The sequence below is a fragment of the Delphinus delphis genome, chromosome 16 (genome assembly GCF_949987515.2).
Source record: "Delphinus delphis chromosome 16, mDelDel1.2, whole genome shotgun sequence".
NCBI classification, from domain to species: Eukaryota; Metazoa; Chordata; class Mammalia; order Artiodactyla; family Delphinidae; genus Delphinus; species Delphinus delphis.
Window position 1 is genome coordinate 46,639,224 of NC_082698.1, and position 16,389 is coordinate 46,655,612.

Consider the following 16,389-nt stretch of genomic DNA (forward strand, 5'->3'; position numbering starts at 1 on the left):
AGATCATGCTAGCGCCCCAAAGAAATGTCTGTACAGAAATAAGCCCAAATATTAGGGCTCTATTTTTTCAGAGAATCAATATAGAAAATTATATTCTATAGTGCTCTTTTTCTTTTTTTATAGAAAGGGAATTACCTTCTTTGTTACCCACTATCCTATTTACTCAGTGCCAAGAGAAAGTATGTTCCAGAACAAAAAAGTCCCCCAAACTGTCTGTTTCTTGTGATCTGTCACTGGAAAATGATGTAACCTAGCACAGTTGTGTGGTTTTTCTTAGTTTCAGGACAATTACAGTGACTAGATCATTCCAGGTACCTGATATCACATCTATGTTTTTGTCCTTTAAAGGAGTTTGGGAGGAATTTTTAAAGGATCATTATACCCTGTATTTAGTTTTGAAACTGTTTCCAGCCCTTTGTGGAAGGGTACAGATAACTTTAAGTATAAAGATGTGTGTTTCTTCACATATTCATTTTCAACTAGCTTCCCTTTCCCTGTAACTTCAGCTATTCTCACGTCTCTGCAGAGCCTACCTATGTCTAACGTCGTGGAGTTTTCTGGCTATCAGACACGTATCCAGGGGCATCTAGCTGGCTTTACATTAGAAGCCCCTATATGCTTGCAGAGCCTTGCACCTCACAGATGTCCGATTATGCCACCACGCTGGCTTCAGAATGGTCTAGTCTTGTACCATGGGGAGACAGAGGAGGATTATGGATCCCAGGCTGACCTCAGCTTTGCAAGTATTTTCTACTTGGGATTCAGGCCCATAGAACATCCTTGGAATTCAGTTATGGAGGCAGCCATTGTCACCGAAATCCTAGGCAAAACTCTGGTATCCAAAAGCTCTGGTTTCCTGTACATGGGAGATGGCCTCTAGAGGGGCCAGATCAGTCGTGAAGAGCTGGGGGTTGAAGATATGAAAACCTGTAGCACAGGCCAAGCATCTTGGGCCAGGTGAAAACCTGCAGGATGGATCATGCACTCCGTCAGAGAAGAGCAGCTCATGTTTGCTAGAGTGTGCAAAGTGCAGGCAGGCATTTTGAAAGACTCGGTGTATGAATTGGGCTTTGTCCTTGGTAATCCAAACAAAAAATGGCCAAGTTCATTCCAGGCATGGGGCAATGGCCAGCCAAGCCTTTCTAAGACTGGGAGCCACTACTGCCTTCCCCTCTGAAACTCACGTAGGCACATTGTGGCTGGTAGGAGAAGGGCTGGGAGAAACTCAAAGAGCTGAGAACACAAACTCCTGTATTTAATCAACTGCTCCATAAACATGCCCAAAATACACAGCAGTTGATTCTAAAACTAAGTAAAGGAATTACATTTATTGAGCACCTACTATGAGCCCAAATCAGGTTGATCCCAAAGTCCATGGCTGACCGCAGCAGCACAGCCTCACCTCACGCCCTGGCTGCTTGGGTGGTCTCAGAGCCTAGAACCAGCTCTTCGGCTTCCTCATTTTGTCAAAGCTCTTCTCCCATGAGCTTAGATATGTATTTCTCTGGAGCACCTCTCCCTTGACTTTCGAAACATATATCCAATGACCTACATGACATCTCCACCTGGATATCTGAGAGGCATCTCAAAATTAACACGTCCAAAATCGAGCCCCTGATATCCACTGCACCACCAAAGTAGTTCCTCATGTGGTCTTCCCCATTTCATCTTCCAGTTGCTCAAGCCCAAATGCTTGGTCTTATCCTTAAGTCCTTTCTCTCACACACACATTCCCCACCCACACTTGATTTGTCAACAAATCCCACCAGATGTACCTTCAATCATGTACAAATATGTCCACAATCTGAGCACTTCACACCATCTTTACTGCCACCACCCCCCCCAATCCAAGCCAGCATCATCTCTCACCTGCATTACTGCAAAAACCTCCTAACCAGTATCCTAGCTTCTGCCTTTGACCTACTATGTTCTATTCTCAACACAGAAGCCAGAGTAAGTCTTTTAAAATATAAGTTAGGTCACAAGATCCCTCCAATGTTTCCCATTTATTCAGAGTAAAAGGCGACCCCATTAGCATGAGCCCCCAAGGCTTACATGAACCCTGCTCCCTCTCTGCTCCCACTCTCTGCTCCCACTGACTCACTGCACCCAACCACTATGGCCCCAGCCAAGCCCACCACACTTCCCCTCGGGGCCCTTGCTCTCCTCTTTCCTTGGCCTGAAATGTTCTTTCTTCAGTTATCTGAATAACTTGTTTCCCCACTTTGTTCAAGTCTTAATTCAAATATTAACTTTCTGGGTGAGGTCTTCCCCTACCAACCTAAGATTTCAAACCCTACCTTGACGGACTTTGGTTGTTATCATTATCTAATATGCTTTATATTTCATTCATTTTGCTTTCTGTCTTTCTCACAAGAATGTAAACTCAATAAATGGGGAGATTTTCAGTATTTTGCTTGTTTCTGTGAAGCAGCGAACACTACACATAACAAGCTATGGGTAAATCCTTTTAAATAAACTGATGACACCCATTCCATAGTCATTATAAATATTTTGAACATATCTCCTCCCTGCCCTAGCCCCACATACTCCTGGAGAAAAATAGCAACCACTGTCCTCTTCCTATTCCCCTTCCTAACTGAAATAAAAGCACCTACCAATCCGAAACTGGCCTTCCAGAGAACTGGGTACTTGTAAGAGGGGGAGGCACTTAGGAAGGGGCCGTAAGCAACTTGTTTCCTGGGAAAGAGGCTCCATATCGCAGACTCATAAATTAGCATATGCTTTGCACATCACTGTACATTTATTTATTTAGCTTCTGAGTTTTCAGAGCCTCGAATAGCAAGGACAGACCTGGGACTGCGCACACCTCAACCTGAGGGCCTGACACCAAGGCTGGGCCTGGGCTGCCCCCTCTACGGCAACCTGCCCCCCATCCACCACAGGCAGAGGTGGTTTCCTGCCATTTTGGTCTGAACAAGCCTCAGAGCACTTGGGACTTCAAGTCTGTTGTAGAGGTTTAATTGGCAGAAGGAACTAGGGGAGTAGGATGAGGGTTGTACGAGGATGGGAGAGAGAAAAATTAAGCAGAAGGCAGACTGACACGCTCTTTGCATGCCTTCTTAGTAGCAGGATCAGGCCAATGAAGAAAGTCAAAGCAAGGCCAACACCTTGCCCAGAGAGCATGGCTGGCCTCCTCCCTGCACGTTACCTTAGGTTGAGCGGGTCCTCCGTGAAGCCTTTTCCTTTCAAGCCAGGTTGGAAAGAGCAGAAGCTAGACAAAGAGGGAAAGGATTATTCTATCAGCAGAGTCAAGACTCTTCCGCCACCATGGGAACATTTTCAGAGGCAGGCTAGAGGTTGGGTTTATTCTTGCCCTTCCAGTGGGCCCCATTTGCCCCTAGATCAGGGTGTACCTCTGAGGCGTCCCATCAGCACCCTCTGCCATTATATGCTCTAGCCTTAATAATAGCAATGATAACAATAAAACAATAGTTACAATAAAAATTACATGTTTTAGAGACCTCCTCTGGGCCAGCACTGGCATTTCCATTGCTGATTTTAGCAGTCACTGTAGTACTCTAGGGACAAGTCCCATCTTACTTTCATGCTCTTTGAACAAGGGTGGGGTGTGGTTGGCACTATTCATTGTCTGAGTTATGGATGTATAAGACTTCTAGCTCGACTGTGAAAAAAACGTCGTTTAATGCACAGAAATCACAAGGGAACATGAACCTGAGGTTCAGCATTGCATGTCTACTTCTTCGGTTTGGTCTAAAACGGAACTTGAAGACATTTTAGGAAGCGATATAACAGCAGTCCTTCGAAGAACCTCAAACGGAGAATCACAGTCAATGGAGACGCACCCAGAGCTGGCTCAGACAGCCTCTCTGCGAGAGTTGTTTTTCTCCACTCTGACCCTGCCCTTGGGACCCAGCAGCTGGTCCTGGTGCCAGTGACTGGCCAGGGCCGACAGGAAGGTAAGGCTAGAACCTCTGAGCACAAAATGGCCTGGGACATGCAGGCCAGGGATGTCAAACCTCACCTCAGAACTTGCAACCCTAAGTGGAGCTAAATGTGACCACTTCTCTATGAATCCAGCTTCTGTGTGGTCTGTTTATGGCTAGGAGTCTGCCTTTCCTTTGGCCTCTTCTAGATTCTCTGCAAATCTACATATCTCTAACTTTAATAATATAAATTTAAAATTTAAACTCTAGCTTAAACTCCTTAGATTGATTAATCTCTTTGGATAAAGAGAAGTTAAACTAAAACAGCATGCTTCTCTCTTGAAGAAAAAAGATGTTCCGTGCAGAAGTGGGAAATCAGTTGGTAGGAATACTTTCCAATAAAATATGAAGTCAGAACGAATAAAACTGGCAACTGGGATCTAAAAGGAAGAGTAAGCCAAAATAATTACTTGGAAAATTTTAAAATAAAGCCGGAAAATTCTGGAAGGCCCATTAAATACGTCGTGTCTGCAGATTTTTTTCTCCCTTCAGTTATTACTGTCTCAGACTACTTCAGCTCATGAAACAGAGCCAGTTTCCCAGGAGTTAGGGAAGGAGCTTTTATAGTTTTCTCTATACTTTTTTCCATCACTCAGCAGTTCTGTGGGTAAGTTCTTTCTCGTGTCTAACCTAAATCCTGCCCACTGTGGGTTGGGAACAATTCTCCTGAGAACAGAGCTGTTCCTCTCCTATTGGGTCATGATTAGTCTCCTTAGCGGAGGATTTTCAAACCCTTACCTTTTGAAGACCTTACTCCGATCACTGTTGTGGAAGACAAGAAACTTGGAATATCCGTTTCGGAAAAAGATCTCCAGGGCAATGTCCTGTAAAGAGAACCCCTTTTACTGCTCTGCAGTTTCCTGGAATGGAGAACCACCCCCCCACCCCCTCACCAGGGCAACAGAGCCATGGCTGTGGGTCATTTGGGACTCTGTGTCAGGTGTGAAAGGATTTCAATCTAAAATGGAACCAAAAGATATGAAAGGGCGAACCTCAGGCATGCGCCCTCAGATAAACGAAACTTAAGAACTGAGAGACTGATTTCCCACAAATGCCTGATTTACAGAAGATCGAGACTTACCTCGTGAGCAATGAACATCCACCAAGAACCCCCCCCATCCTCAAGCCAGTGAACTTACAGCTTGGACTCTGGCTGGACGCCCCCACTTGTGCTCCTTGCCCATAGATACAGCTGACCCTCAACGGATTCGCCTGTAGCTCCAGACAGCCTGCGTTTCATGAATGGCTATTCCTCTGCTATTCCTGAATTAACTCAATTTCTGCTAATTCAAGCTTGCCTCAGTTTACCTCTTTATCTAGGTTGACACAGGCCTTGCAACCTCCTCCAGGGGATATGAAGACCTTGGTGACAGTGACAAATGGGGTCTCCACAGAATGAGTAGGAGGGCAGGAGAACTAAGGGCTCCTTTGGCTGAAGCAGGAAACAAGAGCCCCACTCCCAGGGCAAGCGAGGAGGGGACAAAGAGAGGAAAGCGCCCAGTAACACCTCTAGACACTTTTACTTCCCGGTCAAGGGTTTCATTTCCTGAACCAAAGGGTCATCTTACCAGAAACACTAGGGGAGTGGGCGCCAGTCCCAATCTGGGCAGCATCTTACGCCAACCCACAGACTTGAAGGCACAGGGTGCTTTGCCAAACCACTTTGCTGAGCCATTTTGACGTGGCCACACTGACATAACAATGTTGTTTCAAGGGTATTTTGTTAATGCCTAAATGAACTCTACCTGCTTTCCTTTCTTTTTCCTTTCCTCCTCCCTCCCCTTCCTATCTATAAATAACAGACTTGGAATAGTGATAGAGTGAGTCCACATATAGGATCAGATGGGGTCAGCCAAAGAATACCCAGCATTTGAGGGAGGGCCTGGGAGAGGTGAGGCCTGGCCATGGAAGGAGAGACGGGGAGGGAGAGGGTCAGACTCAAAGATGGGGTCCTGCATCCAACAGCAGTCAGGTCCTGCTCCTGCCTGGCTGGAAGTGAGTTCTCAAAGTCCAGTTCATTAGATTCCTGAGCAGAGGGAAAGTCTCTGTAATGATAATGAAACACCCCTCTCCTCTGTGGGTATACATAAGAGCCACAGATTTGTCTTCTACAAACAGAAATATAAACACTGTGCAAAGAGATGATGAAAGCAGAATTTATGAAGGCTACAGCTTGTCCCAGCAACCTTAAGTGTCCAGGCTCTGACTTTCCTCTGGGAGAATCTAGGGCTGGACAAATGGTGGCCTTGCTCATGAAGCTCTCCCAGCCCCACTTGGCCATCACACATGCTCTCCCACTTCTGGTTTCCACCACGGTCAGGCTAACCAACCATCTGGAAACAATCCCCTTTTACTGGGGAGAAAGACACTCACTTACTGATATCTATTTGCTACTATATATAACCTGTAAGTACACATACAATTATTTTTTTAAAAAGTGGCTTTTTGAGTACTTGCTATGTGCCTAAAATGTGCTAAGTGCTGCTATATATGTAATGGTGGAAAAGACAAGACATGGTCACCTGTTCACTGGAGGGAAATGGAAGCCCAGAGAGGTGCCCGACTGTGCCAAAGCTGCAGGGCTGTGCTCAGGACTGGGCCCATGCTGGCTGTGGTCAGAATCATCAGGGCAGGGCCTCCTCCACCCGCCCCTTTCTAGTTCACTCTCCTTTCAGAGAAGGGCACTAAGGGCAGGCAAAATGAGAACCAGATCTTTGTGGGCAAAAGCAGTGGAGAGGGAGGGAGAGGGAGAGAGCTGGGTCAGATGTCAGCAGCTTGCTGGACCCTTGTCTGCAGGGCAGCTGATCCTCCCTAGAATGAGTCGTCGGCGCCCCCACCCCCCCCCCACCCCCCCCCACCCCCCCGCCCGGCAAAGGCTCCCTGGAGCTTCAGTTTCAGAGAATAATAATGAGGCCTCCAGCAGGAGGATCAAGGGACAAAGAAATTTACAAATGAAAGGCACACTTATTCTGTTCCCGAGGGCCTAGCACTGTCCCTGTTGGCCTTTGCAGAACAGAGACCCTGCAGCAAGGGTGAGCCAGGAGGGATCTGGGCTCCTCCCCACCCCCAAGGGTGGTCCCTCATCTCTTCCTCTGCCAGCTGCCTGGGAGGCCCCTGGGCACGGATGCAGCTTTGCTATTGCTGAGGTTGGGCTGGTGAAGGCAAGATGTGTTTGAGGCCAGTGGGAGCCCCAGAGTTCTTCCTCCTTTTGCCACTGAGGTGGTGCTCCTAAACCACGTGATGTTTCTCCAAGGTGGGGTATGAGCAGCATGTGGTTGTGACTAGCTGACAGCAGAGCTCTGCCTCTGGAAGGAATCAGCTCTGTTTAGTACCTGAATGAGCCCTTGAATGCACTGGACAAGGCTCTGGGATCCTGGTTGGAGGGGACAGTCAGGAGATCTCTAAAACACCTGGCCCAGGAAATGACCGGGAGCTTGAAGGTAGGTGAAGCTGTGAGGAGGGCAGAGGGTAGGGGCTGTGGCCTGAGGAGGTGTCCACGTGCTCAGAACAGAGGGCAGACTGGCACTCCACTCTCAGTCACTGGCTCTGCCATGAGGCAACGGAGCTGCCCTGTCCTGTATTCCCGAATCTCCAAGGCAGCTCTGGGGCATGTCAAGGGGAAAATAAAGCAAAGAGGCTGGATCCTAAATGACACGGTAAGAGAGAGAAGGACCCAGTGGCCAAATGGCAGGGAGTGGGGAGAGAGTGAAACAGAAGGCAGAACTCCATCCCAGCCAGGGGACCAGCCCAACATAGGCCACAGGGATTCACAGGTATCTCAAAGGGCCCTGGGCTGTGCACAGGTGAAGGGGGTCAGGGAGGTGTGTCCCTCACATTCAGATGGGGCCTCAGTGGCACCTGGACCACCTGTGCCCGGAAGAGATGGTCCTCTCTCTGGCCCCCTCCCGGGACACACCTGCAGGAGGAAGCGCGCCTGCCGGAGCTCCCTGAGGTCACCGTAGCTGTGGCGCTGGCACGAGTAATGGTCGGAGGACCTGTCTTTGCTGCACATGTTGAAGATGAATGGATCGCTAATGCTGAAAAGGAAGCAAGACACGCAGTGAGAGGGTGTCTGGTAGGCTTGTTCCCCTGCAGGCACCGTGCGTGGCCCACCTGAGTTTCTGGGACACATTGGAGGATGTGTCAGCCCCCACTGACCTGATAAACCCTGTCTGAGCGCCTGTCTGTGTCAGCCGTGCCTGAGGAGGAAGGCGGATCACTGCCCTCACCAGGGGAGGGACAGCAAGACAAAGGGCCCACTTCCAGGACGGATAATGACACAGGGTGTAAGTGTGAGAAGACTCTCTGAGTACAGGGGTCAGAAATGGGCTGGGGGGTTATGGGGGAAGAATGAAAGAGATGTGTAGTTAGGTCTGGAGAAATTTCAAGCTCCTGGAACACGAAGCAGAAAGACAAGCCCTGTCCAGCATGGTGTCAGGCAACGCGGAGCCCTGGGAGGAACAGCCGTGTCAGCCGGGCTAGCACCTAGTGTAAAATGGGACAAAGGGGCAGAAAACTCTGAGTCTTCAAAGAGGCAGGTGGCAGGGCTGACAGCACTGATGGGCTGGAAGACGATGACCCCAGCGTTAGCAGTGGACCCCAGAGCACCGTGCCTGGACCAGGGACTAGCGCCATTGTAGAGAGCAGAGGATGGGCCGGCCAGGCCGGATGCTGGATGCCCGCTCCCGGAGGTCAGAATGACTCCCTTTGGGAAGAAAGGGAGAAGGGGGGAAGGAGGAGTCCTGAATTTGACTAAGTATTTATCCCAAAAAGAACAATTTTTTCACTGGAAGTAACTGAAATACCTTCAGATAACCAACCAGGTGAAGCTTTCCACCGCCAATAGAAATGGGGACTTGAGAGAGAAATCTGATTTCAGTAGGGACGGCTACATTCCTGCTCATCTGAGTTACACAGCAATTCTGCATGGCGCACATTACCACAAAGCGCTGACAAAACACCCTTTTAGCATTGGAGAAAGGAAGGGCCTTCCAAGCACCTCGGCCCTCCGTGAGACTGTGTGCCACCGCACGGCCGAGGGGCCCCGCACCAGCCCTAGGTGGCAGGAATGTTTTACCTCCTCCCACCCCAGCTCCAGGGGCGGCCCTCACCGCCCAGCCTCCAGGGCAGGCCACGCTTCCAGGGGAGATGGAGAGAGATCAGGCCATCACACAGGCCCGCAGGACTTCTCTGGGCTGCGGTCAGAGCTGGTCCAGCATCTGCAGTGCTAAGAGCTCAGACTTGCACACTCTGCAGAATGGTTACTGCCAGGTAGAGGGGAAGGCTACCTGTGTGGGACACAGCCTGAGCCGGCTTTTCAGCACCCACATGGCCAGACCGCACCCTTGCGGACTCCTGCCCCTGCTCAGAACCACGCTCTCAGGGGCCCTGTTCCGAGCCACACTGCTGTAGGATTGTTGAAACACAAATGTGGCTGGATGGTTCTGGCTGCTGCTGCTTGGATGTTTTCATTCAAATCTACTGCTGGCTGAGGCCCTTTGTCCATTATTAATGCTTCCCTCTGGGGCTAAGCTGAGCTTCCCCTAAACTCCCCTGACTCCCAGAGAGGTCGTGGAGGTGATTCTGGTTCCTACCCTTGACTTAGGCCAAACAGCATTCCAGGTAAAGGCACTTGTGACAGTGACAGTGATGTGATCTGTGGCCTGTGGTCCTGTGGCCCCGTTCTTGTGGGAGCACAGCAAACATTCTCTGTACCTCAGCTGCACCTTTGGTTGGTTTCTCTCCGCAGCTGACTATGAGTGAGTTCGTCGGGGCACAGACCTGTGCCCATGGTTCTCATCCTCCACATCTTTCCTGGAGCTCTGGGCATGTGTGCTGAGTGGACTGACCACCGTCATGCTCTACAGCCTGCTCAATACTTCCCTGTCCTTGATTAATTTGATCCACGTGATGAAGCCTTACTGAGCATGTGTTGTTAGGATTCCCATATCATAAACGAGGAAACTACATTCCAAAGAGAAGAGGTGACTTTTCCAAGGTCACAAGGAACTGGATTCAGACCAGGTCCTCTGAATCTAAAACCCAAGCTCACGCAGCCGCACCTTTTCTCCCCTGAGGCAGACAGGCTGGCTGGCAATTACAGAGCTTCCCCCACCAGCTCCCTCCTTCCAGTTTACTCTGTGCAGACTGATTCTCAACCTAGGATCTGAAACACTGGTGACATGAGGAAGAATGCTCTGGAGGATGCTTTTAGGAAGGAGCTGTTAGGAGGAAAGATGGTCATTCTTCTCCTGCTTGTAGGGACTGAATAATCCATAACACAGGAGTGCTTAGACAGACTCAGTTTCTCAGGAAGACTAAATTGTGAATGACATTATTGAGTTCCATCGTGCAAAGCATTAGTCACACAGCTAGGACTGCGTCTCTTTGCCAACACTATATTCTACATGTGCATTAAATCAGAGTTCAGGGCCCCAAGGTCAATGAGTAGAAAGGAGTCGCTGATCCATGTTCTTCTTTAGATGGAGCTGTGGCCACAGTTCAAAGGATGCTGTTCACAGCTCTTGCATGACACCTATAATGATATATGCAAATTGCCCAGGGTGGTCATAGTAAAACTTCTAATATTCTTAACTAGGGAAATCACAGTAAACTAAATGATAAGCAAGATATGGATTGACTGGGTCTTTGGTAATAGAAGTGGCTTTCAAACTAAAACATACTTTGATTTGCCCCACATTTGTATGTATCCAATTGTTGTCAGGAATTTATACCTGGAATTTATACCCAAATAACTTGCTAGATCCCAAACGCTTTACCAGACTCAGCCCACATCTGACTGATCTATGTATCTGTGGAGTCTACCACCGTGCTGGTACAAGACAGACTTTCAGTAAGTATTTGTTGAATTAAACAGAGAGATGATGCCTTAAAACTGCTGACTGATGTGAAGGAGATATCTGACTAAAAGCACCCCGTCACAAGGAGCCAACTGGCTGGTCTGGATTCCCAAACGCTATGCACTGTGAGCTCGGCTGCTACTGTTACGGGTTGAATCGTGTCCCCTAAAAGATATATGTTGAAGTTCCTAATCCCCAGTACCTCAGAATTTAACTTTATTTAGAAATAGGTAAATAACAGAGGTAATAAAGGGAGGTCATTGAGATAGGCCCTAATCCAGTATGACTAGTCTCCTCATATAAAGGGGAAACTTGGACACAGAGACAGACACACACGGGGAGAAGATGGCCATGTGACCGAGTGATGTATATACAAGCTATGGACCACCAGGATTGCCAGGGAACACTAGCAGCTAGAAGAGGCGAGGAAGGATCCTCCCCTAAAGCTGTAGAGGGAGCATGACCCTGCCGACACTTTTAACCTCCAGGACTGTGAGACGATAAATTTTTTTTTTTTAAAGCCACCCGGTTTTTGATACTTTGTTACAGGAGCCCTAGACAGCTACTGGGTTGGCCAAAAAGTTCGTTCGGGCTTTCCATAGGATGTTATGGAAAAACTCTAACGAACTTTTTGGCCAACCCAGTTAGTACAGTCACCCAATTCTGCCAAGAAGAGATCCCACTGAAAGCAAAATATAACCTTCTGGAAAGGGTCTTACTTTCTAAGGAAAGTCCCAAAGTACACAAGCCAGCCCCTGCTGGAGGACTGGCAGTGCCCTTGAGTTTTGTCTGGGATATTTTCATGGCACGCTGGGGAGTCTCTTCAAGGTCTAACGCTCAACTGTACTCAAACTGATGGCAGTCTTCTAGAGAAACACTTCGGAGGTGACTTAGCTTTATGTTTAACTGGCTTATTTACGTATCTTCCTTAGTCTCCACGGTCAAAATAAGACTTAATCCCCACTGATCTGACATGATCTAATGGCCCATCTCTGAGGACCACAACTCCACGAGTGCCAGCATTTTCTTAGGGCAGTAGACAGGGGATCAGAGAGAAAGCACTGTCTGGTTAACAAACGCTTCTCTGAGGTACGGTGACTAAAATTACCTATGGCAATTCCCAAACGATATTCCAAGGTGGTAATTTATTCTCACTACTCTCCTATTTGCATTCTAGAAAAGTACCTTTCCAGACTTGAGTACGTCCAACCTGACAACTGGGCTTCTGTTGAAAGTGCAGATATAGTCAATTTGATCATGATTACATACACCTCATAAACACAATTTACCTAATCAATAAGGTCTTATCTAACACCAACTCAATTTAAACCAGAGGTGGAGAGTGAAGCAATGGTTTATGCAAGTCATTTCATGGGCACGCCATGCATATACGTAGAGGAGAAAGCTTTCATCAGCTCTCAGAAAGGCGAGTCAGCAGACCCATTGTCCATATTGATCAGTATCAATAAAACATGAGCAATAAGATGGGATGAGTGTGCCAAGTATTAATTATGCTCCTGCCTTGGAAAAGAACAGAAGACTCACTGCAATTGGTGAACGTTTGGTATGAATAAAAGATGGAAATTAGCAGAGAGAAAAAGGCCAAGCATTTTAAAACAAACCTAAATCAAAGGAGGGTGGGCTGACATCTATCCTTCTGTGCTCCTTAAACTCTTGCTTCCTGACATAGGCTGGAAATGATATGACACCTGGGAGTTAAAATTCTTAGTTATTGGCAGGTAAGGCTCTGGTTCCTCTGTCAATAGTCTTAAAGAGTGGTTCTCAAAGTGTAGTCCCAGACCAGTAGCATCAACATTAGCTGAGAACTTGTTAAAAATCTTCAGCCCTAACTCAGACCTACCACATTAGAAACTGGGCTGATGAGGGGTCCCAGAAGTCTGTTTTAACAAGCCTTCCAGGTGATTCGATGTAGTTTAGTTTGAGAGCCACTGGGCTAAGAGGTCATTTTGTCATTACTTGAGCCTTAGCTAACCAGAAAAGAAATCTACACCTAAATTTCTCCAAAAGTGATGAAAACATACAACTTGAGAACTGAACCTTTAGCAAAAGTGCAAACACAATCAATTTGGTTTTGAATGGCAGTACTTTATATATAAACACTAGAGAATTAATCAATAAGAACCGAATGAACCCAAGTAGACCAACTGCATTGGATCCTAAAGAAGAACCTCGGAATTTCCTGCCAAAGACCTCTGGTATTAGTTAGTGTAAAAATGACTCTTCAGATTTCTACCCAAGTCTCACCCATCCTTCAAGACCCAGATCTTAGCCTACTTCCTCAAGTACCTGTCCCTCACCACACAAGCCCCATGCCATCTCTCCAAGCATGAACCCCGAAGAGTCCTCAAATAACATGTATTTTGTCCCTTGATGACAGTGTGTTCCAAACTCTTTCCAAAAGAACCTGTTTATGCTGCTGATTGCGCTCATGTGCCTTGCGGGCATGAAGGGACAGGGCCTGATGTCTTGCATAAGGATGAACAATCAAAGAAGTTGTTGAATGACTAAGCTGATGGGACTGGATTCTATTACCCAAACAACCTAAGGCCCTTTGTCCTGTGGTGCATTCCACAGCAGGAAAGCCCCAGGAGCTGCTGCATTGCTAACCGCTCCAGATTTTAGCTTTGGGGAACCACAATCACGATGCCTATGCCTTAAGGGTCCTCTGTTTTATCTCGTGGCTCAGTTTCAGGCCCAAACCTGAGCCCATAGAAAGAACAAGGTGGGAGATATAGGCATGGGGGTGGCTGAGAAGGCAGCTTGGGGCTCAGGGCAGAATCTGCTGGGAGGGGAGGGACACTCACTTGGATAAGCAGTGGCGGGTGCAGTAGACATCACCCACGGGAGAGAGTGTGAAGTTCTCGCAGATGTAGAAGTGCTGCTGGCCAAAGAGCAGGAGCCCTTCGCAGACCAGGTGACCCTGCACGATGACCAGGGAGTACTTCTGTGTCACCTGCAGGGAGAGAGTGCCAGTCAGGCCACGTGCAAAGGAAGCATGCCCATCTCCTTTTGGAGGGCAGGAGGGCAGTGGCCGGTCGCCCACCAGGCCCTTGGAGGTGAGAGTAGCACCCTGTAAATGACAGAGCCGCTGCCCCAGAGCTGCACTGCTCTTCACAGTCTAAGTTTCATTTCTACACCCAACACCCTGTTTCATTATTTCATCTACCCAAGGCCACCCCACCCCCACCGAGGCGTGTGGATGAGTGTTTATTGCTGTGTTGAGCACGCTGGCCTTTTTTTTCCTCTCACTTTAAGCTCCTCTACAACTGTGCAAAACATTCCTCCGTAAACAAAGAGGAAAGTTTTCAAGGTCCAAGGCATCCCTCAGTTACAAAGGCGAAGGAGCTTGTCCAGAGGCCAGCTGGAAACTGGCTGAGCCAGGACTGGAACCGGGTCTGCCTAGAACCACAAGGCAAGACTGGTACTGCTGTCTACAAGGCCAAGGCTGGTCCAAGGTGTGCGCAGAGGTGGCACGAGCTCCGCCCAGGTCTCGTCTTTCAGGCTCAAGCACGTTCTCTCAGCAGCTGAAGATGTTGGCAGCTTTCCAGAATCCCTCAGCTAAAGAGAGTACCTGGCCAAAGGTCATGTCCTCATCCCAGTGGCCGTCCGTACCCAACAACTGGTCAGAGAAGGAAGGGCCAGACCTTTTGCCTCCACTCAGGTCAACTCTGAGCTCCCGTGGGATCAGCCGAGGCCTTGCTGAGTCTGCACTTCTCGCTGGGCCCAGTCCAATGACCCGCGCTCCCAATGAACTTGCTGCACGCACATCTCTGGCTCAACATGGGCTTTCTGGGGAGCCTGACCTGAGAGGGTGTCTTATGACCCAGAGTCCCGCATGAAGTAAGGACTAGGTGGGTCCTTACATGGAAAAAATCTCCAAAGGAACGAGTGAGAGAATACATGAATTTTTAGATGTCGGGAGCCCAAATGGACCAGAGTAAGACCAAGACCAACATTTTCTCAGGGTAATTCTGTGCTAATTCCAGTTATCCAAAAGAGGACCTGACTTTTTTTTTTTACTACCTACTTTTTTTTTTTATAACCATTGTAAACATTTTACACATATTAACCAGTATAATCCTTACAGTTGGGCAAAGGTAGTTGTACTACTCTAATTTAGAGATGGAAAAAAAGGGGTCCCAGAGATAAGAATCTCATCAAAGACGGGTAAGTGGCAGAGCCTGGGACTGAAGTTAAGCTCTGTGCTCACCTTTGGGAGCAATGATAGGACTGCAGTGGTGAAGCCTGGAAAGCAGCCCTGGATACCAGTTCTCACACCGCTGCATCAAACAGGATTAGTCAGTCAGGAACAAACAAGATAAACAAGAACCCTACAACCGTGGGACTTAAAATCCAGTGGGGGAAGACACATCAACTAATAAACTATCACAGACTGTGATATGTGTTGAGAGAAAAAAAAACAGGTTGATGATAATAAGGCAGAGAGAAACTTGGAGGGGACACTATTTTAGACAGACCCTGAGACTTGAAGGATGGAAATGGGCAGTCATGCAGAAGCTGGGAGAAGAAATTTCAGGGAACGGGAACATCCAGCTCAGAGCCTAGAGGCAGGAAGGGCAGGTTTGGGGAGCAGAAGAGAGGTCAGCGTGGCTGCTGAAGCTGCAAAGTAGGTGTGCTCAGATCCTGGGGGCCTTAGATGTCTTCATTTTCCTGTGAAGCCTCCCGTGTACATGCAAAAATAAAATCTGTACACATTTCTCCTGTCAATCTGTCTTCTGTCCACTGAATTCTCAGGCCTAGCTGGAGACTCTAAGAGGGTAGAGGGAAAGTTTTGCTTCTCCTGCGGTATGTTATACTGAAGAGATTCGGTGAATACACAGCATGTTTTGTACATATTCTCTTTTTTTACACAAACCGCATATTCGTATAGTTACTGGTCTGTATCTAGTTTTCTCCCTGAATAGGCCATCTAGCAGACCCTTCCAAATCACTTCTTATAGAGTTGTCTCACTTTTATTAAACAGTGCAGACCATTCCCTTGCATGGATGTACCACAACTTATTAGACCGACCCCCTATTGACTCAGGTTGTTTTCAAATGTTTTGACATCACAAGTGATGCTACAGTGACCAGCCTTATACACATGTCACTTGGGACACATGAGTAAATCTTTAGGTTGAATTCCTAGAAGCAGAACTGCAGGTCAAGGATGTGGACATTTTAAATTGTGATCTAGTGCCAGCCTGCCCTCCTGCAAGGTGACGCTAACTTACACTCCCAGCAGCACTGCTGCAGGGTGTTTATGTCCCCTATGCCGAGCCATTGAAACGTTTTTCTTATGCCTTTGTACGGAGGATGCTTCATCCTCACATTCACATGCTCACAAGCGGGGCCCAAGCGCAGTCCAGGCCTATGTACCTCCCAAACCTCTTCCCTCCCCACGATGCCGCCCCCTCACCCAAACTCTGTGCCAAGAGCAGGGGCTGCAGCATGTTTCCATGATCTCCTGATGTTTTCCCTTGGGGAGAAATAAGTAACAACCAGAATAAACAAAACCACAAGAAAAACGTCTGGTGAGA

At 48.0% G+C, this 16,389-nt stretch overlaps 1 protein-coding gene across 1 annotated transcript in view; it reads right to left on the bottom strand.

Moving 5' to 3' along the window:
* Window positions 1-16,389, bottom strand: part of WDFY4 (WDFY family member 4) — a 277,878-nt gene that overhangs the window by 69,497 nt on the left and 191,992 nt on the right. The window contains exons 45-48 of the mRNA XM_060034652.1: window positions 13,654-13,802; window positions 7,885-8,005; window positions 4,707-4,792; window positions 3,173-3,235 (exon numbers count right to left, since the gene is read on the bottom strand). Of these exons, the coding sequence (XP_059890635.1) occupies window positions 3,173-3,235; window positions 4,707-4,792; window positions 7,885-8,005; window positions 13,654-13,802 (419 nt within the window). The remainder of the gene's footprint in view (window positions 1-3,172; window positions 3,236-4,706; window positions 4,793-7,884; window positions 8,006-13,653; window positions 13,803-16,389) is intronic.